We start from the raw sequence: 27,307 nt of genomic DNA, 5'->3' as shown, positions 1-27,307 counted from the left end.
ATGTCGCTTTTTTTTTTTTTTTTTTTTTTTTTTGCGGTACACGGGCCTCTCACTGTTGTGGCCTCTCCTGTGGCGGAGCACAGGCTCCGGACGCGCAGGCTCAGCGGCCATGGCTCACGGGCCCAGCCACTCCGCGGCATGTGAGATCTTCCCGGGCCGGGGCACGAACCCGTGTCCCCTGCATCGGCAGGCGGACTCTCAACCACTGCGCCACCAGGGAAGCCCTGTATGTCTCTTTTAAGTAGGACGCAGGGCTTGGTATTTTCTGAGATTAGAGAAGTCCTTTCTTTGGGGCCCACGTGAGATCCTGTGCCTTAGCTGCTTAGAACAGTCTGGAAATGACCATTGTTTTGGCCTTGCACTTTGTTACTGCCTTTGTTATTTTTGTGGCAGAGAAGTTCAGCTTTGTCTGCCTGGAACTGTTATTCTGGCTCTATCACCTTGACTCTGAAACTTTTCTTTATGTGAGATCTTTGTTCCGTTTTATAGATGGTGCCCTGGTAAACGAATTATATAGTTTGCTGCGTGACCAGGATCCAATTGTGGTTGTGAACTGCCTGAGGTCTCTGGAGGAAATTTTGAAACAGGAAGGAGGTGTTGTCATCAATAAGCCCATCGCCCACCATCTCTTAAATCGGTTTGGATGCCTCTGTGCTCTTTTATCATGATCAAATCTACATCCTAATGGGATCTTGTTGATGTATTGAATGAAGGAGAGGTCTTGAACAACTTCTGTAGAGTAGTTAAGAAAGTTAACTGTAACTATTAACTTCCTCATGTTTCATTGAGATAATTTTTTTTTCATTTGTCTTAGTTTCTTTTGGTGATATAGAGAGATGGCAGAAGGATCCTTCAGGGTTCTGTCCTCTGCAGTCGTTATGTCCTCCAAACTAAGCCATTCATACTATCTTAAAATGTAGAGAATCTGGATCTAGGATATGGTGATCATGTCTTTGGCCTTCGATGAGTGTGCATTTGTACCGTAAACTCATCTTGGAATTTAAAGCCTTATTTTGTGTAAACTTTCGTACATCAGAAGAATAATTTGATTATGGCACAACCTATTTTCAAGAATTCTCCCCTTGTTGTGATGAACAGATGACTGGTGACATGGCAGTAGCATGGAGGTGGTCCTAATTTTGTTGCTAGGATAGCACTTTTGTTTTCTTTTTTGGATAGAATGTCAAAACTGGACCAGTGGGGCCAGGCTGAAGTATTGAACTTTCTGCTACGCTACCAACCCCGCAGTGAGGAGGAGCTGTTTGACATTCTCAACCTGTTGGACAGTTTTCTCAAGAGCAGTAGCCCAGGTGTGGTGATGGGAGCCACCAAACTCTTTCTGATCTTGGCAAAAAACTTCCCCCATGTGCAAACTGACGTGCTCATGCAAGTCAAGGGAACTTTGCTGGCTGCCTGTTCTTCAGAGAGCCGCGAGCTCTGTTTTGCTGCCCTCTGCCATGTGCGCCAGGTCCTGCACAGTTTGCCGGGTCACTTTAGCAGCCACTACAAAAAGTTTTTTTGCTCCTACTCGGAGCCCCACTACATCAAGCTCCAGAAGGTGGAGGTGCTGTGTGAGCTGGTGAACGACGAGAACGTGCAGCAGGTGCTGGAGGAGCTTCGCGGGTACTGCACTGATGTGTCTGCCGACTTTGCGCAGGCTGCCATCTTTGCCATAGGTAGGTATCTGTTGCTTTTCCTTTGTGAGAGCCTAGACCAACCAGCTAGAAAGCTGTGGAACCACAGAGAGGAAAGGGAGTGAATCTTGCTTCAGAGGCAAAGTATCTTGCACCAAACAGTTAGGTCAGTGACTACAAACAAGGTGGGGAGAAAGGTTTTTTTGGTCAACACTGGTGTTTCCATATCTTCTAGGATATAGACTATAGGTGATGCAAACTGTAACACAATTTATATTGCCTTTTGTCGTCTGTTATTCAAAATGCTTTTCTGTATATCATCTTCCCACAGCCTTGTGAGGCAGTCAAGAAGAGTGGACAAGTGTTATTATTAACTTCGTTTCAAAGATGAAGAAACTCAGGCACAAAAAGTTTCTTAAATTGCCCAAAGGTCATATAGTTCCTGAACTGGGACTGGAACCCAGCCTTCCTGACTCAAAGTCCTTTGAAAATTTAGCAATCTTTTATCAAGCTTCTGCTCCTGGCTACGCATTATGATGAGTGGACCAGCACAGAGTAAAACATAAGACTTACAGACCTTTTCATGCTACTCTGTCTGGAATTTAAAGGGCTAGAGTGAGTCAAATGCAAGCAGCTGGGGAGCTAAGTTTTGGAGGACTTCAAGTAGAGGAGGAGAAGGAACCCTCGGATGTAGAATAAAGTATGGTTATTTTTAGAGGCAGAGAAGAGGGCACAAAGAGGGGAGTAGAAAGCCTGCAGTCTGGAGGCTGTTGCACAGTGTTCCCAGCAGGAATATTCCTGTACAGGTGTGCTGCAACAAACTGGTTGCCACATAAATACCTTTGTGACTAAAAGTTTTCAACCTTGTTCAATGGGAAATTCATTTTACCAAAGTTCCCTTTATAGTAAACTTAGATTCTTATTTCATCAAGCAAGGGGTGATTTTCTTTTTCTTTTTCTTAGATATTTCTGGTCCTCTTGGTCTTTCTTTGGCTGGTGGGAAATTATTTTAGAATGAGGTGCTAGTATCTGACTTAACACATTTTTCTGCTTTCCCTTCCTCTGTAGGTAGCATCGCCAGGACCTACACGGATCAATGTGTGCAAATTCTAACAGAGCTGCTGGGGCTTCGACAAGAGCACATTACCACAGGTAATGGCTACCTTTCTAGGATTTTTTTTTTTTTTTTTTGGTCAATTTCCCGACCTATAGTATTTGCTCAAAACATATTTGTTGTTCAATAACAGAGGTTTAAACTCTTCTTTGCATCATCATCTGTTACCATCAGAGAAACATATAGATCTAACAGAGTAGGGAGTCTTCAGGTTGCCATGAGTCTACAAGGCTGTTGCATAGATCATGAAGGGTGCGAGGGTGACCTTGCTTGTTATTTCCCCACCTTTACCCCTCTTTTTGCTTTATGGCAGCATACTGTAAGCAGTGACTTCCAAGACTGGGACTAGGGTGAGGCAAGCAAATCGCCTAGGATGCAAACATTTAAAGAGGCACTCACTTTTATATAGAGAATGGATAAACAACAGTGTGCTACTGCATAGCACAGGGAGGTATATTCAATATCCAATGATAAACCAGAATGGAAAAGAATATATATTTTAAAAAAAGAATATATATAAAGAGGCACTCGCTCTCAAGTTTGTGCAAATGCTAACTCTGTGAGTCTTCTTAAATTTTACACCCTGGCACCTTGCTTGCTTCACCGTAGCTCCAGCCCTGGTGGCTCCTTTTATACTGTCCTCAGAGCATCATTCGACAGCAGCACTCCCCCACATTTGTATATGCTTTCTGGTTTGCCAAGTGCTTTCACATACGTTAACTCATTTATCCTCATGGCAATCTGATGAGCAACACTTATTAAGAAATTGTTGCCCATGTCAGACATTTCTCAGATAATTATTGACCACCCCACCAAACACCCATTTTACAGAAATTGCCCCAGTAATCTAGCCTGAATATGTGACTTTTCTTAAGATTCTTTCCCGTGCGGAGGCTCTAATCCTGTGCTCTTGTGTCCTGAGCTGTGCTCTAGTGGTTGTGCAGACTTTCCGAGACCTGGTTTGGTTGTGTCCTCAGTGTACAGAAGCTGTGTGTCAGGCCCTGCCCGGCTGTGAGGAGAGCATTCAAGATAGCGAGGTAGGCTGTAATTCTCCTTTACTTCTAGGCAGAGGGGGAGTGCTTGGGACCCTGCTCTGTGAAATGGAATCTAATTATTCTTTCCACCCAGTGTCTGAAGTGGAATTCTTAGAATTGATTGCCACCTCAGATTCTGTTTTGGGTGTAGGTGGGATATAAATTATAAAAACATTAGGATTTAGCTATGGTTTTCTTACAAATATTTTGATACCATTGTTCTTGTGAACAGTTTTGAGTCAGAGATTTAGACCATAGGGTTTTCAGCTGGCATGAAAATCAGAATCGTCTGTGAAAGTTTTACAAATATTTGGGCTTCCAGTATCTACTCAAATATTCAAGAGTGGAAGCCCTAGACACACAGAGTTTTAAGAAACTTTGCAGGTGACTCTGATGTGCACACTAGGTTCCCCTAACTTAGGGGAATCTTCCAATAGCTTCCACTGAAGCATTAAACCCCAAATTGGGGAAGAAGCCTCAAAGGTGAGGAAGCCTTATTGCTTAAGCAACATAGGCTGTGAGAGTCTTAAGTCTCCTTTTGTGTGGTAGAATTTCATTCCTATTTGTTGTAGAGAGTTTAGTAGGGGGTGAATTAATAAATGCAAGTGGAAGTAAATAAAATATTATACCTTTTCTACTGACTCTAGGGGAAAAGCAAAACCTGCTGCTATCTACTGCCTGCTCTGGCCTGTGTTCTGGACAGCCAAATGTTGAGCACCTGTTCTTACTCCCTTATTACCTAGGGGAAGCAGGCGCTTATTTGGCTACTCGGTGTCCACGGGAAGAGAATCCCCAACGCTCCTTATGTGTTGGAGGACTTCGTAGAGAATGTGAAGTCGGAGACATTTCCAGCTGTCAAGATGGAGCTGCTCACGGCTCTGCTGCGCCTTTTCCTCTCTCGACCCGCCGAGTGCCAGGACACGCTGGGCCGTTTATTATACTACTGCATAGGTAGGCTCTTCAGAAGGAAACGGTTGAATTGGGAGATTGGGATTGACATGTATACACTAATAAGTATAAAATGGGTAACTAATGAGGACAGGACCTGCTGTATAAAAAAATAAATAAAATCAAATTTAAAAAAAAAAAAAGGAAATGGTACTTGCCATGACCAGTCATACAGGTTCTCACAGCTTTCATTGTTTGGTGAGCCATCTGGGACCGAAGAAGAAAATGTCAACGTTTTCCAGGGTTTCCTCCCTCCTTCATTTTGTTCTCCTATTCTGGTGGGCACAGGGGTAGAAAGAGTGTTTTCATTTTTGTTTTTAATTAACTTAGTCTGTTATCTTACCTCAGAGGAAGAAAAGGATATGGCAGTACGGGACCGAGGTCTCTTCTACTATCGCCTCCTCTTAGCTGGCATCGATGAAGTGAAGCGGATCCTACGGAGCCCTCAATCTGACCCTTCTCTCAGACTTTTGGAGGATCAGGCAGAAAGACCTGTGAACAGCTGGGCCTCGGACTTCAACACACTGGTGCCAGTATATGGCAAAGCCCGCTGGGCAACCATCTCTAAATGCCAGGGTGTGGAACGTCATGGCCTAGAGCTTCCTAACACTGCATCTTTTGCCACATCAGGTAAAAATAGTCCTTACTTTATACCTTGTCATGAAAAATCTTTATCTTTTGCAATGACTGGTAGAGAGTAGAGTACCCTAGCTAAACCTCAGACTGTTGCCCGAATTTTGTCTCTGTGAGCAAGAAGGAAGTTCATCATTGGTTATTTAAGCCATTTCTCTGAAGATGAGAGTCACATTGTGTACTGCTGGAAATCTAGATTTAAAAATGTAGTTCTACAGATTAAGAGCATCTCTTACACAAGCTTTCTGACTCTTGTAGGACCCCTGATTCCTGAAGAGAACAAGGAGAGGGTCCAAGAGCTCCCTGATTCCAGAGCCCTCATGCTAGTCCCCAATCACCAGCTTACTGCTGAGTGTTTTGAGAAAACTTGGCTGAGCCTCAAAGTTGCTCATCAGCAGGTGTTCCCGTGGCAGGGAGCAGTCCATCCTGACACCCTCCAGATGGCCCTGCAAGTCGTGAACATCCAGACCATCGCGATGAACAGGGCTGGGACTCAGCCGTGGAAAGCCTACCTCAGCGCTCAGGATGACACTGGCTGTCTGTTCCTGACAGAACTGCTGTTGGAGCCCGAGAACTTGCACATGCAGATCTCAGTAAAACAAAACAAGGCGAGGACAGAGACACTGAACAGTTTTATTTCTGTATTAGAAACTGTGATTGGAACAATTGGAGACATGAAATCATAACAGCTTCTTGCCTATCCTTAGTGAGATGAATAGCTCTCAGAGTTCCTTAGTTTTTCTTATTATAGCTGCTTGTAAGTCCAGATAATATCAAATGCAAAGGAGAATGGGAATCTGGGAATGAGAATTCTTACATTCTTGTCCAAAGATCATTGGTGAATGACCCCATTTTTCCAGGTGATGTGGTAAAGGTTAATGTTGTTGGTAAGGGGGTGGGAATGGGGTGAGAGTAGGATTTGGATTCTTTCCTAATCAGTTTAAGGGATTATTTTACTCATTAAAGATGCCTGATGTGTCTGGAAACTGACTGGGTCATCATTTGTGGGGGTCATCTTTTCTTCCCTGGATTATTGCAGTGAATTCCTGACTGTTCTCATATTTCTAATCATGGTTTTTAGGCCAGAGTTCAGAGTCCTTAGCCTGGCGTCTCAAGTACCTCTTTGGTGCCATGTCTCAGCACTCCCCAGGATACCCTCTGTTCTGGCACAAGCAAACCACTTGCAGTTCCCTGAATACGCTCGGCTCTCTCTCACCTCTGTGCCTTGGCACCTGCTTTTTCTTCTCGCCTAGACCATTTCCTCACCCTCATGTCTTCTTTAAGTAACACCTAGTCTATCTTTCAATGTTCAGCTCAGGCATGAGCTCTTTCAGGAAGTTTTCTGTGACCCTCCTGCCTTCATCCGGGGTCTCATTCAAGCTGTGAAAGCAGTCAGTGCACATTTCTAGCAGCACTGTTGTAATTGTTTTCTTGTCGCTCTTTCTCACGTTTAATTTTATTCATACCTGGCCACGTTTTAATCACTGAGACAACTTATGGCAAAAACAGATGTAATAAAATGATGGTAAAGTATAAATAACCAGATAATCCAGCACAGGAAAAATAAAAATACCTGTGAAAACCAGCTGGGTCAGGGATGGGAACATATACAAATGTTCAGGCTGAAAGGGCCTACATAGTTGATATCGTTGCGCCTCAGATTTAGCTCTGTAAGTGATTTGGCAGTCAGAATAAAGAGAAACGGTCGTATAGTTGTTACCAGAGAGGAAGAAACATTTCAATTCTAATTTCGAAGAGAAATTTACATGTAGTTTCACATGGATGGCGCTGAGTGATACGCAGAAGATTCCTATGGGAAGTTAGTAAAGAGTTTCACATGGTTTTCTTATGGTGTTCTTCAATACAAACAGAGAGCATAGCTTTAGTATAGAGCTTAGTGAGGGCATTTCTTCAAGGACTATAGATACTGTGACCCAAATATCATCCAGCTTAATTTAAGGACTTCTACCTAGATACATAGATGGACTGCCTATCCTTCAAATAATGCTTCACCATCATTTCTCTCAACCAAGCTTTTAATAAGAGTAGATAACATTGCTGAGTTTTCTGGCAAGGGCCTGGGTTTGTGAGTTGTCTGTCTCAACCAGACAGTTTCTAAGGACAGTGATTATCTTTCTTTCCTTCTATCTCTACAGTGCCGACCACATAGTGATTACTCAATAAATAGCATTGAACGAATGGCTGTAAGTAATTAGATTCTGATGGTGTTTGGGGGTTGGTGTTTGAAGTGTGTTTTATTATATTGTGTTGACCACATAGAGGACAATAGATGGAATTCCATCTAGACTAGGGTTTCTCAAAAGTGGTACTACTGACATTTGGGGCCATATAATTCTTTGCTGTAGGAGGTTTTCCTATGCACTGTAGGATAATCATTAGCCATATCTCTGATCTATACCATTAGATGCCAGTAGAACCCCTAGTTGTGACAACTAAAACTGTCTTCAGACATTGCCAAGTTACTGTGGGGGTCAAAATCACCCCCAGTTGAAAAAGTCTGATCTAGACCATGGATCCCCAGGGACTGGAAGTAGGGGGATCAGAATAGCTTCAGAACTGCTTTCCATGTTTTGACTTGTTCAGTTAAACTGTGAATGTTTAATTAGGTATTAAAACAAAATCGAAGTGCTAAGTGCTGCCAGTTTTAAGTGTTACAAGGGAACAGAATGTAAGTGGTAGAAACTGAGTAAATTGATTGACTTTTTAAAAAATTAAAGACTATAATTGAAATATTGACCTAAAGAAAATTAGGTACAGCTCAGCAATTGAATGTTGCTAAAGTGATCCCAACTATTGGAGCCTTTAGAAGATTAAGCCCCACCTGGTTGCTTTTCTGTAAAGTAGGGGCATAGCAGAATATGCAACTGTTGCTTTTGAAAAGTGTAATTTTAAAATGATCTCAATGAAGAACTGATTTCTCTTAACTGTAGTCTGGTTTTACTAATTTACAAGCAAAATGACTAAAGCTTAAGTATACCATGAAGTTAATTATTTAATATTCCTTCTCCCTAGGATCTCTCTAGCTTCTGCAGTTATATGGTTTGATGATATAAGTGGATGCTTATCTTTAAAATCCATGAGGGTAGTTGATACTCTGCTTTTAGAAAAATGGCCTTCTAATGTCTGTCTTAGTTGGTAAATAGTAACACATACGATGAGTGCCCGCCAATGACAGTGGTGCTTTGGAACATTACAGAGGCAATCATTTGCATAGTTCCTGATGATCATTTTACTGCTATGGACCAGCGACTGTTAAATGTCTCCATTCCCTCCTCCTTTTTGAATGGGAGTTCTGTTACAATTATTTTGTCCCTTTCTCATATATTGGGTGTTTGGGGGAGGGGAGACAACTTTTTTTCTTAGTTATAGGTCTTCATGTTGAGAGGAGCTGTACCCCAGGATCCTCATTCACATGCGGACCTGGTGCAGATGACAAGATCCTGGATTTTGAGCCAATGATATAATGAGATGAGGCTTTGGGAAAGGGATATTAGTTGTTATCGCCAGAACAGCAAGAGAAGCAAGTGATAGTGAAAAAATTCTGGCCTCATTTTTCAGTAATAATTAAGAGTACAATATTTGAACTGTAAGAGTGAAGGGTATGTGGGCTGGTAGGGAGGGGAAGGGGTAGTTGGGAGGGTGCTACATTGAAGGCCCAGAGAGAAATAAACAAAGGAGGAAATTTTACCCCACATTGCTCATAAAGGGTATACTCTGTTTCTGTAGCCTTACAACATTGATTGTACAGATAATGCAAAGGATAGATAAGATTATGCAAAGATTAGATTCCCAAGATGGCATTTGCCCATAAGCATATCAGTAGTGAAATGAGGAAGGTGGTTTATTATTGTGGGAAAAGGTTTATTGTTAATGGTAAGATACACTTGGTTTTAAATTTCTATTCTGCCACTTACTGATGCCACTTACCTTGGGCAAGCTATTTAACACCAGTTGGATAGTATCTTATAATTTTTTGTTTTTGTTTTTGTATATTATTTTGGGAGTATGTCATAAATGTACTTGTTGGAATCCTTAAGTTGTCAGTGGCTCACTCTAGTGTGAAAGGAGGTTGACCTAGAATTATCTCTGACATTAGAGGTCTGAAGGCTGTTTAGTAGAAACTGAAGTTTCAGCCCTAATGATTGATAATGACAAATAAAAATGGCCCTTCAGCTACATAATTCCTGTTCCTAGTCTGAAAGGAATTTATGATTTTTTTTTTTAGAATGGAATAGAAAGCAGAAGATTGGCTCTGATTATCTTGCAAGCTAGAAATTCCACTTTGAACAACTAACTTACTGTTTATGCTTGAATCTCTTACTAGTTCACTAGTTCTGGAAGGGCTGATAGGTTTGAGTGCTGCTTCTGAGATACAAACCCAGAATCTAGGTGTAGTTACATTAAGAAGGCAGCCACTATGAAGTGTCCAATCCTGAGAACCTGTAAAACGACAATGGAGTCCAACCCTATTAGGAAAATCCCAATTAATTCTATTAGAGATATCCCAGATCCCTTTTAATCCTGGTCATTAGACCTTGGGCTAAAAGGAAGATATTTAACACTTGCTGTGTGTCAGATACTCTTGGGTCATTCCACATAACATTATCTTATTTAATCCTTGTTATTTCCCTGTGAAATACTTTGTGTTGTCCCCATTTACAATTCCTCAAATGCCCAAATTTTTATTCATCTTTTCAGCTTTTATATATCTTATACCCTCCATCTGGAATGGTCTTATTCCTACTCTTTGCCTAATGAATCCCTGCTTGTCCTTCAGAGCTCATCTCAGATGTTACTACTCAAGGAAGCCTTCCTTACCCCCAGGTTTGTTTCCTTATTATACACTGTAGTAACACACTATATCTTAATAAGCACAAGAAATTATATGATTAGTCATTTAATATCTGTCATTCATGCTGAAGTATGACCCCATGAGGATGGGAACTGTATCTGTGTCGTTTTTCTGGGTTATTTATAGTGCCAAGTATGTGTAGTTTCTTACACACTGGTACTCAGTAAGTAATCGGTGTGTGATAGTGGCAAACGAATGCCATAGTCAGGAGTTGAATGCTTGTGTAATAGAACTTCAAAATTTCTTTCTTTAAATTACACCATACCCAGAACCCAGCAGGAAGTTTCTCAGTGTTGCCCAAGAGCTCTTCCTTGACTCTTTCAGTTCTAGATTGGCTATCTAACTATTAAAGTTATTCATTAACCCTAGGTACTGGCTTGGGTGTGGCTCTGAGATAAGGAACTGAAAGTCTTCAACAAACCTCCCTAGCTGTGTGTGGGTGAGCTCTTCAGAGAAGTCCCATCTTTCTGAGCAGCTGTTTTGTAGACAGGTGGTGGGAAAGGCTCCAGGACTCCATGTCCCATTAAGAAACTTTACAAGAGGGACACATCTGGTTTACCAGTGTTTCTGACTTCCTTCTGAGCTGAAAACTGCTTTGTTTTGTAGAAAAGCAAAACTTGGCCATAAACACCTAAAATGAAGAGCCCCCAAACCTTTGAGGAGCAAACGGAATGCATTATAGACTCTCTACTCACAGACTTCTTAGGTCCCACTTGTCAGGTTGCTAACCGGACCCTACGTTGTGCAGACGAAGTAGATTCAGGTAAGGCTCCTGGCCTGAGGTGGTAATTGCAGGTCAACAAGAGAATCTGAATATTCTTACTTATTTCTTCTTAAGTTTCAAAAGGTAAGCTCTAAGCTTTCAGCAATATCTGAAGTCTTTATAGAAGGGAAAGAGATTCTCAGTGAAGGGAGATTTTCTGTCTTCTATTGGTGTTGACAGAATATTGAAGATTTTCTTGGGAGAGAATGATGCCCAAATTGTTTAAAAAGTCTAGAGAACTTTTTTCAACGCCCAGATTCCTGGGACTTGCCATCCCTTCAAGCATTGTGACGAATGTGCCTGTGTTCCCTCTGTTTTAGGAGAGGTCTGCTCTTTTGATGTGGCCATCATTGCTGGTCGCCTTCGGATGTTGGGTGACAAGTTCAATGGAGAATTGGAAGCTTCTGCCAAAAACATCATCGCAGAAACCATTCAGGGACAGGTCAAGTTTCTGCTACTTCCTTCTATTGTTTGCTGCTTTTTTTCTATTTCAGATATCCTTCTCTTACTACTCCTATATGACTGTGACTAGAAATGTTCTGTGAAAGATTTGGGGGCTTAATGCATCCAAGGAGACACAGCAGGAATTCTTCAACTGCCGATTCTTTAGCAGTTAATCAAAGCCTAGGTGGTATTGAGGTGGAGAGCTTTTGGCATAGGCTGATCAGCCTTCAGATTGTTTCTATTTGTTTTTCATCAGAGCTGTGCTTAATGGCATAGAGCATATATATAGCATTTTATTCTTGGTAAAGCATTTTATTCTTTTATGCACCTGTTTTAGTATTTATTTTGCTGGTAGTGGACATCTTTTTTTCCTCAAGGTCCAGCAATAAAATTATATACAGGAAGGATAGGCATTTGACAAATCCGACGCAACGAAGGATAAGTACAGCAGCCACTAGGGCGTATCTGGCTTTTCATCAGTGTCCAGATTCCTGGACTTTGTATGGGATATAAATACCATAGGCAATGTTCTAGAAGAGGTTGCTGATTAATATCAATAATGACAGCTAATATTAACTCATCACTTACCATGTGCCAGACAGTATTCTAAATGCTTTACATTTATTATCTCATTTAATCCTTACACCACTCTATGAGGCATTATAGAAACTGTTATCCACAGTGCAACCTCTCTCATCTGTGTGTAACACTGTGAGAGCAAACATTTAACCCATTTTGTCCACTGCTATATTCACACAACCTAGAACAGAACATGATATACAATAGGCCCTCAAAAAGTATTTTCTGACTTAGTATCCATTTAAGCTGATAAGGAAACTGAAGAATAGGGAAATAAGTAATTAGATTATTTAGTAAGTGTTGAAGTTAGGATTTGAACCCAGACTGATTCCAGAATCACACTTTTTTTTTAAATTGAGGTAGCATTGCTTTATAACTTTACATAAGTTTCATGTGCACAACATTATAATTCCACTTTTGTATACACCACAGCATGCTTGCCACCAAAAGTCTAGTTTCTCTCTGTCACCATAAAATTGACCCCCTTTACCCATTTTGGTTCTTTTTGGTTTTCTAAATTAATTAATTAATATTTTATTTTTGGTTGCGTTGGGTTCTTCGTTGCTGTACGTGGGCTTTCTCTAGTTGTGGTGAGTGGGGGCTACCCTTCGTGGTGGTGCGCACGCTTCTCATTGCAGTGGCTTCTCTTTGTTGTGGAGCACGGGCTCTAGGCGTGCGGGCTTCAGTAGTTGTGGCCCACAGGCTTTGTTGCTCCGTGGCATGTGGGACCTTCCTGGACCAGGGCTCGAACCCATGTCCCCTGCGTTGGCAGGTGGATTCTTAATCACTGTGCCACCAGGGAAGTCCCCCCTTTACCCATTTTGACCTCGCCCTATCTCCTGGTCACCACCAATCTATTCTCTGTATCTCTGTGCTGAACCACACCCTTATGCTTTATCTTCCTACTGAATGCAGCTCAGGCAGAACTGGACTTATCACACCTAATTGCTTGCACTGAAGCTTTCCTAGGTAGCTGGTAGCTGGATCTACTTTTACTTTTTAATTAAAAAAAATTATTTTGGGGCTTCCTTGGTGGCACAGTGGTTGAGAGTCCGCCTGCCGATGCAGGGGACACGGGTTCGTGCCCCGGTCTGGGAAGATCCCACATGCCGCGGAGCGGCTGGGCCCATGAGCCGTGGCCACCGGGCCTGTGCGTCTGGAGCCTGTGCTCCGCAACGGGAGAGGCCACAACAGTGAGAGGCCCGCGTACCACAAAAAAAAAAAAACAACCCCAAACAAACAAACAAATTATTTTGGAAACAGCTTCAAACTCACAGAAAAGTTGAATCGTTTGAGAGTAAGTAGCCAACATGTTGTTCCATCACCCCCTTCAAACAAGGACATTCTCTTATATAACCACAGTCTAACCATCAAAACCAGGAATTTAGCATTGATACATTATCATCTCATCCTCAGATCCCACTCAGATTTTCTCAGACTTTCACTTACAGCTGGCCCTTGAACAACACAGGTTTGAACTGCATGGGTCCACTTATATGCATTTTTTTTCAATAAATAGCACAGTACTACACGATCTGCACTTGGTTGAATCTGCAGATGTGGAACCGCAGATACGGAGGGCCAACCATAAAGTTATATGTAGGTTTTCAACTATGCAGGGGATTGTTTCCCCTAACCTCTGAGTTGTTCAAGGGTCACCTGCATAGCAGAAGGATCTAGGTCAGAATCAGATATTGCACTTAGTTGTCATGTCTCTTTCGTCTCCTTCAATTTGGAATAGTTCCTCAGTCTTTCCTTGATTTTCATGACCTTGACCCTTGACGATTATGGGCCAATTATTTTGAAGAATGTCCCTTAACTTGGGTTTGTTTGATATTTCCTCTTGAATCGATACAGGATATGTACCTTTGGTAGGAATTGCACAGAAGTGTTGCTGTGTTCATTTCACTGCATCCTATCAAGTGGTGCAGATTTCAATTTGTCCCAGTACTGGTGTTAACTTTAATCACTTAAAATAGTGTCTGCAAGGCTTCTTCACTGTCAAGTTAATCTTTTCACCTTTAATTAGTAAGTGTCTTGTAGGGAAGTCCTTTGAAACCATGTAAATGCCCCATTTCTCACTAAAATTTTAATCTATTCATTTATTTATTTTTTATATCAACGTGGACCCATGAATTCCTTCTTTATTCAGTGGGTTGTAATCTGTTACTATTATTATTTATCTGTATGCTCAAATTGCCCTAGCTTCCACCTTTCAACCTGGACTGTGTCTTTTTGGCATGTCCCTATCATTCTCTGAGCACTTCTTTAATTTCTGACAGAAGATCTTGTATTTTCCAAGCCCCAGCCTGAAATTAGCCATTCGCCAGGGAGCTCTAGTTTCTTTTAATGGAGAATGCTATTTGGAAACCAGGATCTAGGTACTCTCACCGTGGATGCCCTTCTCGGCTTGTTTAGGTTCTGACACCCTGCTTTGACCACCATGGGTCCCCTACACTACACCACAATAGACCTTACTCAGCCCCATCTAATGACTCTTGGATCGAACTTTTGGGGAAGGAAAGAGAAAGAGGAAAAGCTAATCTATTTTTTACTTTAGAGTTTCCCAGACTTCAGTCATTCAAGCCATACCTTTAGAATTTGACCAACTCTGCTATGATGTACTTGGTATTTTTCTTTCAAATCATTTTGTTTTTCCTTTAATCATTTTGTTCATCCTGAGCAAATCATGGGTTTGATTGGCTGCTTAGGTTTTTTCTAATACCCATTACAATCAATTAAAAATACTAAAGTAAGAAAAGTTTATCCATCTACTTCTTTTTTTCTTCTGTTCTTTTTTTTTTAACATCTTCATTGGAGTATAATTGCTTTACAATGGTGTGTTAGTTTCTGCTTTATAACAGAGTGAATCAGCTATACATATACATACATCCCCATATCTCCTCCCTCTTGCATCTCGCTCCCACCCCTCTAGGTGGTCACAAAGCACCGAGCTGATCTCCCTGTGCTATGAGGCTGCTTCCCACTAGCTATCAGTTTTACATTTGGTAGTGTATATATGTCCATGCCACTCTCTCACTTTGTCCCAGCTTACCCTTCCCCCTCCCCATGTCCTCAAGTCCATTCTCTAGTAGGTCTGTGTCTTTATTCCTGTCCTGCCCCTAGGTTCTTCATGACCATTTTTTTCTCTTTAGATTCCATATATATGTGTTACCATATGGTATTTGTTTTTCTCTTTCTGACTTACTTTACTCTGTATGACAGACTCTAGGTCCGTCCACCTCACTACAAATAACTCAATTTCGTTTCTTTTTATGGCTGAGTAATATTCCATTGTATATATGTGCGACATCTTTATCCTTTCATCTGTGGATGGACGCTTAGGTTGCTTCCATGTCCTGGCTATTGTAAATAGAGCTGCAATGAACATTGTGGTACATGACTCTTTTTGAATTATATCCATCTATTTCTTAAGATTACCTTAGATACAACCAATGTGCACTTGCCACTCTTTGAGAAACACTTGTTTTATTGGATTCCTACACCTGCAGCCTACTGTACTTTTTCAGTGATACTCCACTGATAGATCTCATATCTTACCCCAGGCAGGAGCTATACTTCAGGACACAGTTAATTCTCTCAGCAAGGCCTGGTGTGCCCAGGATTCCAGCTTGGCTTATGAGAGAGCCTTTCTGGCAGTGTCAGTGAAACTTCTTGAATGTGTGGTCCGTATGACTCCTGAGATGGCAAGACAGGTGGCTACGCCCATGACAAATATGATCATTGGGAACACTGCCATCCGAGAGTATATCCAGGGCCAGGGAGGTTGGGTAAGTATTTTGGGGCCCCTGGCTTTGCTAGACATTTGCATTGTTTTTGTACTAATCTCTGGGACTCCAATTCGTGGTTCTTTCCATCAGTTGGAAACCATGCAGGGAAACTGGCCTTCCAACTTTGCTGAAAATGCCGGGATTTTTTTGCCATGGAAAAGGGGAGGAGTCAGAAGCTCAGCCAGTGGGTCTTGGACCCCAGAGCCAGGCTGCCTAAAATGTTGATTGCTTACTTGTCAAGCTAATTTCCACTTCCTGTACATAATCATCTATGAAGTATATTAGTGGTGGAGTTCTAATCTCAGTGTGACTTTGCTCTACTGGTAAATTTCTGGGTCTTTTTTCCCTAACATCTTTTGGGTGTGTGTTGAGGAAGTTCAGAATCATCTTACTATTATCTAACAAAAAAACAGTTAGTGACATCTGCTGTAGTGGTAACAGTAGGAGGCATTCTAAGTCCATGTCTTAGTAATCATTAGAACATCTGCTCTCTTAGAGCACTCCCCTTCATTTCCAAGATCAGCAGAAGCCTTAGTAAGAGCTCTCTTCCCTGGAGTTATCTGTGGGTCATTCTGGCTTCTTTAGGGAGTTCCTGAAGACCATTCCTTTGACTGTAGGATATTCATTGTCCTTCCTAGGAAAATCTGGAGAGCTGAAGAAGAGGTGGAGCTGTTTTCCAGCCTGAAAAACTTTGATCTTCTTTGACTGATCGGGTGATAGATCTCTGGCAATTAAAACAGAAACAACCAAATCAAGACCTTCTTTCTCTTGGACAGAACTGAACTTAGCTGAATAACCTGTTTTCTACTGATTGTTAAAGTTAGGAGCAGCTCCCAGAGGTCTGTAGAGATTTTATACTTTCTGTTTTTACATGAGTTTTAATGAGGTTTTGTTGAAGCAAAGACCTCCAGACTTAAAGTAGTGACTCATCAGTAGTGGAATTCCAGGCAACAGGGCAGGCATTTGCTGGAGATACTGTGGGGAAAAGGGAACACACAGTAAACCATTCCTTCAGATTTAGTCCTGTCCTCTGGTAAGGATCTTGTCTACTAATTTTGCAGTCTAAAGGGTTTCAGGGAGATCTTTGGTTAGAAAACCTTGTTATTTTAAGTTGAGGATTTTCTTTTAAATTCATAACCTAAATCTCATATTAATTTCACCTGAGCCAACTTATTTTATGTATTTTCAAGGCTGGAAGCAAAAAAAATAGCACTTTGTTCATCTGCTCTTCTACTAGGAAGGCCAAAGAGCAATAAAACAGTTGCTGCATTTTTATTGCCACAGGATGCAGGAAGTGCTGGCCCACTTCTGGGACAGTAGGGCCATCGCAGCTTAGATGAGGCTAGCTACATACCACAGTGTTTTTCAAAGTACAGTTTACATACCACTTGCATGTGACCTTATATGTTGCTGATTTCCAGGCCCCATCCACTAGAGATTCTGATTCTGTAGGGGAGGGCTGGGGCCCAGGTTCCTAACTTTTTAATCAGATCCACTGGTGATTCTAATATACACATAAATTTTGAGAACCGTCACTTTAGAGCAAGGGTTGGGAAATTAGAGCACACAGGCCCAATCAGCCCACCGCTTTAAAAATTTTTTTTTGTAAAGAAAGTTTTATTGGAATGCAGCTACACTCACTTGTTTACATATTATTTATGGCTGTTTTAGCATCGCAGCAGCAGAGTTGAGTAGTTATAGCAGACACCATATAGCCTGTCCTGTAAAGCTTAAAATATTTACTATCTGGCCCTTCAAGTTTGCAGACCCCTGCTCTAAAGCTAAATGAACATTTCTCCTTGTGTAATTTAAACTCTGTTGCAATCATGATAATTCCAAACAGAGCTGTAGATAGGATAACTCCTTTTTCAGAATTTAGTCTGAGTGTTTGTTAGTTTTTGCATAGTCCACACTTTCTTTAGAACCTTTGGCAAAAGGAGCTCTGTGACTCCTGAGTATTCGATAGAAGGTATACATTTCCCTGGCCCTGCCACAAGTGATTGGAGGTAAAACATATGGTTTCTATGGTCTGTGTATCTCATAGCAGTTCTTAATAATCTCATAGATTAGTAAGCAGTCATCAAATAGAGACTTCTTCATCTCTAAGTCCCCAAACCAGACGATTTACCTGAACATCAAGAAGAAAATCACTACTAAAGCATTACTATACCTATTTTTCTAAGAGAGGCGTTAATGGCTTTGGCTAAAGTTTAACAAAGTTAACCACATCCCCTCCCTTCACCCAGCCAGCCATCTGGCTCCCCTAGATACACAGAAATAAAGCTGTAGTGCTGTTAATGTATTCTGACTTTTTCAAGTTATGCTATTTCCTCTATTCTTCGATAAATCACAATTAGGTTAGTAATCCAGAAATGAGATTTCATGTTTCTCTTTAGTAGAAATTATCTGTTTTTGCTACCAATTTAAGACACTTGATGTATTCCTTTGTCCCTTACATTACTGTAAACTCAGCATGGTGAGTTTTGTGGTATTTGACCTCTTAAGTGAAATCATTATTTTCACTTTGACTAATGCTGTTCTGTTCCTGAAATAAAATTCTTCTCTCTATGCATTTGAACTAATTCTCAGCAAGTGTAATCTAAATTGAATGGTATAAAAATAAGGAGCAGATTGGTGGTTGCCAGGGGCAGGGGGTGGGGGGTGGGGTGGGGTAGAGGAAACAGGTGAAGGTCGTCAAAGGGTACAAACTTCCTATGAGATGAAAAGTTCTGGGGATGTAACGTACAGCATGGTGACTATAGTTAACAATACTGTAATGTATATTTAAAAGTCGCTTAGAGAGTAGATTTTTAAAGTTCTCACCATACACACAAATTGTAGCTATGTGAGGTGATGGATATGTTAACTTTGTTATGGTGATCATTTTACTATATATGTATATCAAATCATTACACTGTATACTTTAAACTTACACAATGCTATAGCTCAATAAAACTGGAAAAAAATAAATTGTAGTATTTTTTTTTTTCTGGCCATGCCACACAGCTTGCGGGATCTTAGTTCCCCAGTCAGGGATTGAACCCAGGCCACAGCAGTGAAAGCACAGAGTCCTAACCACTGGACCACCAGGGAACTCCCCTATACTGTAGTATCTTGAGATAGAGGATATGGTGCCCCTGGGGAGTATACCAGGCAAATGGGTAAAGCAGCTCTGGCCTGGGTGTTGTGTTTGTTGTTAGGCCACCCTTTATCCTAGGAATGCTGAAGTGATTTGGGCTGCAAGAAGAAGACACTGTAGCCCAGAGATCAAGAAGGCATTTAAGTTGTCTGATTTTAACAACTTAGTTTCACCATAGACAAATCATGTGACATTGGGCAAGTAATCCAATTTCTTTGTGCCTATGTTTCCATAATAGGGTTATTGTGAGGGACAAAAGATACAGTACACTTTGTCAAGGGCTTAGCCCAGTGCCTGGAATATTTTAAGCACTGCTTAAACAATTTGGAGCCCCTGTGGTTTGGAATTCATAAAGTTCTAGCTTGACTTTTTTCTCTCCATTAACTCTGTCTCCCACAAAGGCAAGCCAATCTTACTTTACCTTTCACCTCAGTGTGAGTGATTCCTATGTCTGACTTATTTTCCTTCTTGCTAAATCCATATCCACAAACTCTAATTCTTTATTTCTATCAACCTTTCTTATCGCCACACTTTCCCAGATTACCATCCAACTAGCTCAAATCCTGTCATTTTTCCCTTCTCCCTCCCTCCAGTCCTACTCCCCCAGTTAGTCTTTCTCACTTATTCCTTCCTTTTTGTCCTGACTCTCCCTACAAGAGTTGATAGGGACTCTTGTCCCTGCTTGGACTACTGGAGAAGTCTTCTAGTTGTGCTTTCAACTGATTGTCCTGTTGCAAGCTTGCCCCATTCCAGTCTGTCCCATATACTGCCACCAAATTGGCCAAAGCTGTGATTTCTTTGTCCCTTGTTCTGATTCAGTTTTCGATATGGTATAATTCATTTTGAAATTTTACACGCCACTGAAGGAGATTTTGAGACAAAAAAAATGTATCAGAAGGAGGCATTTACTTTTTAAAAACTATCATTTTCCCAAAGCATTGCTTTGATTATCATTCTCTTAAAATCTTTCAGTGGAACTTTTGAAGATAATTGGATATATTCATTACCTTGATGGTGGCAATGGTGTCATGACTGTGTACGCGTGCCAAAGCTTATCACACCTACACTTTGAAATGTGTAGTTTATTGTATGTCAATACTACCTCAATAAAGTTGTCTTAAAAAAGCAATGGTTTTCCATTTCCCATCAAATAGAGCCTGACTTTTCAGCCTGGTATTCAAGTTCCCCGAGGGTCTGGCCCCAACTGCCCTTTCTATTGTTATGGCTCTACATGTGTGTAGAGCATTTTTCTCAGGCTCTACTCACATCTTCAAGACCCAACTCAAGGGAGTTTTTCAAGATGGTGGAGGAGTAGAAGGATGTGGAGTTTCTGCCTCTCCACAAATGCAACAAGAATACATCTACAGGGCTTCCTGGTGGCGCAGTGGTTGAGAGTCCGCCTGCCAATGCAGGGGACACGGGTTCGTGCCCCGGTCTGGGAAGATCCCACATGCCGCGGAGCGGCTGGGCCCGTGAGCCGTGGCCGCTGAGCCTGCGCGTCCGGAGCCTGTGCTCCGCAACGGGAGAGGCCACAACAGTGAGAGGCCCGTGTACCGCAAAAAAAAAAAAAAAAAAAAAGAATACATCTACAGGCTCCCGACGTGCGCAGGGCGGGCTGGAAGGCCTGCAGGTTTGCACCTGCCCGGCTGCATCGAGGCTCCAAGGGGCGCTGTGAACCACAGCACGTTCTCGGCTGCTCAGCGCTGCATCTCGGGCACGCTGGCCTCAGCCTCCCCCTGCTCCTGCACTGGCCGCAAGCCCTCGTCGGGCCCGGGGGTGCCTCGCTCCTGCAGTCCTGGGCCCACCTCGAGGCTCGTGCACGTATCCGGGAAGCACGGCACGAGGCCAGCGAACGAGTCGCAGCAGTCCTCCTGCACCGGGCAGCCCACCGGCTCCCCCGTGCCGCTGCCCAGCCCCACCGGACCCTCCTGCGAGTTCTGACTGACGTAGACCACGATGATGTTGCCCTTGAAATTCATCACCTGCCCGCTGGAAATAAACGTGGAGTTACTGTTTCCAGTCACATTTACTACAAAGGGAGAGGAAGAGAGAACACGCAGAGGACATGATCCAGCAATCCCACTTCTGGGCATATATCCAGAGAAGACTATGGTTGGAAAGGATACATGTATCCCAATGTTCACTGCAGTGCTGTTTACAAGAGCCAAGACATGGAAATAACCTAAATATCCATCAACAGATGAATGGATAACGAAAATCCATTGTGGTACGTATATACAATGGAATATTACTCAGCCATTAAAAAGAATGAAATAATGCCATTTACAGCAACATGGATGGACCTAGAGATTATCATACTAAGTGAAGTTAAGTCAGACAGAGAAAGACAAATACCATATGATATCATTTAAATGTGGAATCTAAAAAAAATGATACAAGTGAACTTGTTTACAAAACAGAAACAGACTCATAGACTTAGAAAACAAACTTATGGTTACCGAAGGGGAAAGGTGGAGGGGGGGATAAGTTGGGGGTTTGGGATTGACATATACACACTACTATATTTTAAATAGATAACCAAAAGAGACCTACTGTATGGCATATGTAACTCTACTCAATGTTTGCAATAACCTAAATTGGGAAAGAATTTGAAAAAGAATAGATATATGTATATGCATAACTGAATCACTTTGCTGTACACCTGAAACTAACACAACATTGTGAATCAACTATCCTCAAATATAAAATAAAAATTAAAAAAAAAACATAGGTGCTCATAACATCGAGCGTACTCTACACTACAGGTTTACTCTCTATTATGCCTATGTCTTTCTGCTCTCACCAGTTACCAAGTGAGTTCTTAAGTCTGTTTTTAACTAGTTGAACCTATTAGGAAATCTAATGAAATACAAGCGTACCTCATTTTCTTGCTTTTGAATTTATTGTGCTTTGAAAATACTGCGTTTTTTACAAGTTGAAGGTCTGTGGCAACCCTGCATTGTCAGATGATGGTTAGCATTTTTGGCAATAAAGTATTTTTAAACTGAAAAAAAAAAGAATACATCTACAGATGGAACAATTCTCACAGAGCACCGGCTGAACACCATCTGAAGACCTTGGACACTGGAAAGGACAGGAAAGATCCCCACATAACCAGGTAGGATGAAAGAAAAAAGAAGGAAAAAAGAGGAGAGGAAGCAGCATGGGGCCTGTGCCCCTTGGTGGGGAGCTGAGGAAGAGGAGAGGTTCCTACATCTGGGGAAGGCCCCTCACCAACATGGAAATTAGTTGGGACAGAAGGGGAACATCTGAGGCTGTCAGAGGAGGGTGAAATGGCTGGTCTGTGGCAGCCAGGACAGGACAGAGTGTGACCTACACAGATGGTCTGTGCCACATCCCTGCGTGCCCCAGACTGGGACATGTGTCTGCTGGTGTGCACAAGGGCTGGGAGCTGGAATGTGGGTATTGGAGAGCAAACCCAGGGAGAAGACTGCTGTTGGCTGTGAGGAGACAGCCTGAGGGGACGGGAGGGAGGCAATTGCAACCGGAATGCTTATGGAGGAAACCTGGACTGCCACAGAAGCCAGGTGCCACTGTTGAGTGACATGCAGGGGGTGGAGCTGCCATTGCAGCTTCTCTCTTCCCATGCACCACCCCCTGTCCCCCCAAGTGCTAGGAAAGGTCCCCACAGAGGCTGCACGCACACACCTGCCACCAGGTGCTAGGAGAAGCCCCTACTGTGGCTGGCTTTCTCGTGCCTACCCCTAGGGCACTAGGAAGGGCCTCCGCCAGGGCTGATCCTCTCACAATGGCCACTGAGTGCTGGGAAAGGCTCCTACTAGGGCCAGATCTCTCATGCCCATGGCCACCGGCTTCCCCGGGCACCTCCTCACTGACAGAACTGGATCTCTCACAGCTGCCAACCCCCCAAACCCTGCGCACCTGTCACTGCCGGGGCTCCCACAACCCCAGCAGCCACGCGACCTCTACATCTTGTCGTCACCAGGGCAGTCCCGAGTGCTCCAGGGCAGCTTCGGGAGCAGACCCCTGTGGGTGGCGCATGTGCAGAGCTGGGACTAAAATCACAGCTGAGCCCAAGGGGCGGGGCACCTAAGGAAGAGGAATGAAAATCTTTACATGCAGCTGCACAAGTCACAGATTAAATCCCCGCAATCAGCTTGGTAAACCCTGCATATATGAAATATCTGAATGGACAGTGAGTGTTCCCACAACTGAGACTGGGGGCAAATACAAGCGACAGTTGGGCCAGGTCAGAGTCTGAGCTACTGACACAGTGCCCAGAGTGGGTCCAGAGACCTACCCAGAGGTACTGGAGGCCTCCTAGGGAAGTGGAGGTTGGCTGTGACTCACGGTGGGGGCAAGGACACTGACAGCTGAGACCCCAGGAAAATACTATTATTACTATTTTTTTAATGTTTTGTTCTGTTTTTTAAAATTATTATTTTATTTTTTATTAAAATTTTTTTATTATGTTTTTTACTTTTCTGCTTTTACTTTTCTTTTTTGGTGTTTTCTGTTTTTTCCTTGTTATGTTTTGTTTTTAATCTTTTTAAAATCATTTTTGTGTTTGTTTCATGTTTTCTTTGCTTTTTGTGTGTGTGTGCATTTGCTTTTGTTTTGTTTCTTGTTTTTCGTTTTTGTTAGTTTTGTTTTTAATTGTTTGATCTCGTTTTTTGGGTTCTCTTATTTGTCTGGTTGTTCTCTTGTGTTTTGTTTCCTTTGTTTTTGTTTCGTTTTTTGTATGTGTGTGTGCTTCTAGTTTTTGTTTGTTTGGTTTCGCTTTTACCATTTGTCTTGGGTTTTATTTGTTCCTTTGTTTCCTTTTTTTTAAACTGTTGTTGTTACTGTTTGTTTGTTTTTGTCTTTGCTATTTGTCTTGGGTTTTGTTAGTCTGTTTTCTTCCCCCCACCTTATTTAATTTATTTTTTTGCCTTGCAGCTTGCAGCATCTTGGTTCCCTAGCCAGGGGTTGGGCCTGAGCCTCTGGGGTGGGAGCACCCGAGTCCAGGACGCTGGACTGCCAGAGAATTCCTGGCCCCAGGGAATATTAATCAGCAACAGCTCTCCAGGAAGTCTCCATCTCAACTCCAAGACCTGTACCCACCTAACTGCCTGCAGGCTCCAGTGTTGGATGCCTCATGCCAAACAACAAGCAAGACAGGAACACAAACCCACCCATCAGCAGACAGGCCTAAAGTCATATTAAGCTCATAGACCCACCAAAACACACCACCTGATGTGACCCTGCCCATCAGAAGGACAAGATCCAGCTCCACCCACCAGAGCACAGGCACCAGGAAGCCTACACAAGCCACTGAACCAACCTCAACCACTGGGGGCAGACACCAGAAGCAAGAGGAACAATGACATTGAAGCCTGTGGGAAGGAGACATCAAAAACAGTAAGTTAGACAAAATGAGAAGACAGGGAAATATGTTGCAGACGAAGGAGCAAGGTAAAAACTGACAAGACCAAATAAATGAAGAGGAAATAGGCAGTCTACCTGAAAAAGAATTCAGAGTAATGGTAATAAAGATGATCCAGGATCTTGGAAATAGAATGGAGGCATGGATCGAGAAAATACAAGAAATGTTTAACAAGGACCTAGAAGAACTAAAGAGCAAACAAACAGTGATGAACAACACAATAACTGAAATTTAAAATACAGTGGAAGGAATCAATACCAGAATAACTGAGGCAGAAGAACAGATAAGTGAACTGGAAGATAGAATAGTGGAAATAACTGCCATGGAGCAAAATGAAGAAAAAAGAATGAAAAGAAATGAAGACAATCTGAGAGACCTGTCTCTAAGATTATAATCGAAAACTTTCCTAACATGGGAAAGGAAATAGCCACCCAAGTTCAGGAAGCACAGAGCGTCCCATACAAGTTAAACCCAAGGAGAAACATGCTGAGACACATATTAATTAAGCTAACAAAAATTAAATACAAAGAAAAAATATTAAAAGCAGCAAGGGAAAAGCAACAAATAACATACAAGGGAATCCCCATAAGGTAATCACAGATTTTCACCAGAAACTCTGCAGGCCAGAATAGAGTGGCAGGATATATTCAAAGTGATGAAAGGGAAAAACCTACAACCAAGATTACTCTACCCAGCAAGGATCTAATTTAGATTCAACAGGGAAATCAAAAGCTTTACAGACAAGCAAAAGCTAAGAGAATTCAGCACCACTAAACCAGTTTTACAACAAATGCTAAAGGAATTTATCTAGGTGGGAAACACAAGAGAAGGAAAAAGATCTACAAAAACAAACCCAAAACAATTAAGAAAATGATAATAGGAACATACATATTGACAATTACCTTAAATATAAATGGATTAAATGCTCCAACCAAAAGACACAGACTGGCTGAATGGATACAAAAACAAGACCCATATATAAGCTGTCTACAAGAGACTGACTTCAGACCTAGGGACACATACAGACTGAAAGTGAGGGGATAGAAAAAGATATTCCGTGCAAATGGAAATCAAAAGAAAGCTGGAGTAGCAATTCTCGTATCAGACAAAATAGACTTTAAAATAAAGACTATTAGAAGAGACAAAGAAGGACACTACATAATGATCAAGGGATCAATCCAAGAAGAAGATATAACAATTGTAAATATTATGTACCCGACATAGGAACACCTCAATACATAAGGCAAATGCTAACAGCCATAAAAGGGGAAATCGACAGTAACACAATTATATTTGGGGACTTTAACACCCCACTTTCACCAATGAACAGATCATCCAAAATGAAAATAAATAAGGAAACACAAGCTTTAAATGACACATTAAACAAGATGGACTTCATTGATATTTATAGGACATTCCATCCAAAAACAGCAGAATACACTTTCTTAAGTGCACACAGTACATTCTTCAGGATAGATCACATCTTCTGTCACAAATCAAGCCTTGGTAAACTTAAGAAAACTGAAGTCATATCAAGCATATTTTCTGACCACAACACTAGGAGATTAGAAATCAATTACAGAAAAAAAAACAACTGGAAAAAACGCAAACACATGGAGGCTAAACAATATGCTACTAAATAACCGAGACATCACTGAAGAAGTCAAAGAGGAAATTAAAAAATACCAAGAAACAAATGACAAGGAAAACACGACAACCCAAAACCTATGGGATGCAGCAAAAGCAGTTCTAAGAGGGAAGTTTATAGCAATACAATCCTACCTCAAGAAACAAGAAAAATCTCAAGCAACCTAATCTTACACCTAAAGCAACTAGAGAAAGAAGAAGAAGAACAACAAAAAAATTAGTAGAAGGAAAGAAATCATAAACATCAGAGCAGAAATAAATGAAATTGAAACAAAGAAAACAACAGTAAAGGTCAATATAACTAAAAGCTTGTTCTTTGAGAAGGTAAACAAAATTGATAAACCTTTAGCCAGACTCATCAGAAAAAAAAGGGAGAGGACTCAAATCAATAAAATTAGAAATGAAAAAGGAGAAGTTAAAACTGACCCCACAGAAATACAAAGGATCATAAGAGAATACTATGAGCACCTATATGCCAATAAAATGGACAACTTGGAAGAAATAGACAAATTCTTAGAAATGTACAACCTTCCAAGACTGAACCAGGAAGAAATAGAAAATATAAACAGACCAATCACAAGTAATGCAATTGAAACTGTTTAACAATCTTCCAGCAGGGACTTCCCTGGTGATGCAGTCGTTGAGAATTCACCTGCCAATTCAGGGGACAAGGGTTGAATCCCTAGGCTGGGAAGATCCCACAGGCCGTGGAGCAACTAAGCCCGTAACAGCCCGTGGAGCCTGTTCCTAGAGCCCGTGTGTCACAACTACTGAGCCCACGAGCCACAACTACTGAAGCCCATGCACCTTAGAGCCCGTGCACCACAACTACTGAGCCCACACACTACAACTACTGAAGCTGGCATGCTCTAGGTCCCACATGTCGCAACTACTGAGAATGCATGCTGCAACTACTGAGACTGCATGCTGCAACTACTGAAGCTGGCGTGCCTAGAGCCCATGCTTGCAACAAGAGAAGCCACCGCAATGAGAAACCCATGCACCACAACAAAGAGTAGCCCCACTTGCCGCAACTAGAGAAAGCCTGCACGCATAAATGAAGACCCAACGCAGCCAAAAATAAGAAAACAAAAAACAAAAAAACAAAGAGTTGAGTCCTTTAAAAAAAAATTTTCCAACAATCAAAAGTCCAGGACCAGACAGCTTCACAGCCATATTCTGTCAAACATTTAGAGAAGAGCTAACACCTATCCTTCTCAAGATCTTCCAAAAAATTGCAGAGGGAGGAACACTCCCAAACTCATTCTATGAGGCCACCATCACCCTGATACAAAAACCAG

The 27,307-nt window shown here is 41.9% G+C and overlaps 2 protein-coding genes across 7 annotated transcripts in view; both read left to right on the top strand.

Moving 5' to 3' along the window:
- AP4B1 (adaptor related protein complex 4 subunit beta 1) overlaps window positions 1–6,349 on the top strand; it is an 11,195-nt gene extending 4,846 nt beyond the window's left edge. For all 5 annotated transcript variants that reach the window (XM_067727322.1, XM_067727324.1, XM_067727323.1 and 2 more), the window contains exons 5-11: window positions 490–637; window positions 1,180–1,680; window positions 2,707–2,786; window positions 3,682–3,785; window positions 4,526–4,733; window positions 5,079–5,360; window positions 5,622–6,349. In XM_067727322.1, coding sequence (XP_067583423.1) covers window positions 490–637; window positions 1,180–1,680; window positions 2,707–2,786; window positions 3,682–3,785; window positions 4,526–4,733; window positions 5,079–5,360; window positions 5,622–6,049 — 1,751 coding nt within the window. In that variant the 3' untranslated portion in view covers window positions 6,050–6,349. The remainder of the gene's footprint in view (window positions 1–489; window positions 638–1,179; window positions 1,681–2,706; window positions 2,787–3,681; window positions 3,786–4,525; window positions 4,734–5,078; window positions 5,361–5,621) is intronic.
- A 152-nt stretch (window positions 6,350–6,501) lies between these two features.
- On the top strand, window positions 6,502–18,767 carry BCL2L15 (BCL2 like 15). 2 transcript variants are annotated; one of them, XM_067727328.1, is made up of 4 exons: window positions 6,502–7,567; window positions 10,843–10,999; window positions 11,320–11,441; window positions 15,589–18,767. In XM_067727328.1, the coding sequence occupies exons 2-4, from the start codon at window positions 10,873–10,875 to the stop codon at window positions 16,036–16,038; spliced, it is 699 nt and encodes a 232-aa protein (XP_067583429.1). In that variant the 5' UTR covers window positions 6,502–7,567; window positions 10,843–10,872; the 3' UTR covers window positions 16,039–18,767. The 2 variants fall into 2 exon arrangements, with proteins under 2 accessions (XP_067583429.1, XP_067583430.1); XM_067727329.1 differs by having other exon boundaries at window positions 6,502–10,999; window positions 15,589–15,813; window positions 16,452–18,767.
- Window positions 18,768–27,307: the final 8,540 nt, after the last annotated feature.

The sequence above is a fragment of the Pseudorca crassidens genome, chromosome 2 (assembly GCF_039906515.1).
Source record: "Pseudorca crassidens isolate mPseCra1 chromosome 2, mPseCra1.hap1, whole genome shotgun sequence".
NCBI lineage: Eukaryota > Metazoa > Chordata > Mammalia > Artiodactyla > Delphinidae > Pseudorca > Pseudorca crassidens.
The sequence above is the reverse complement of the archived record's forward strand: the minus strand, read 5'-3'. Positions and strand labels throughout refer to the sequence as shown.

What these genes read in the sequence shown, in the direction of transcription:
- BCL2L15 (XM_067727328.1), top strand. Translation starts at nt 10,873, where the DNA reads ATGAAGAGCCCCCAAACCTTTGAGGAGCAAACGGAATGCATTATAGAC. An exon ending in TGCAGACGAAGTAGATTCAG is followed by an intron (nt 11,000 to 11,319) that starts GTAAGGCTCCTG and finishes CCTCTGTTTTAG; the next exon opens with GAGAGGTCTGCTCTTTTGAT. An exon ending in CAGAAACCATTCAGGGACAG is followed by an intron (nt 11,442 to 15,588) that starts GTCAAGTTTCTG and finishes ATCTTACCCCAG; the next exon opens with GCAGGAGCTATACTTCAGGA.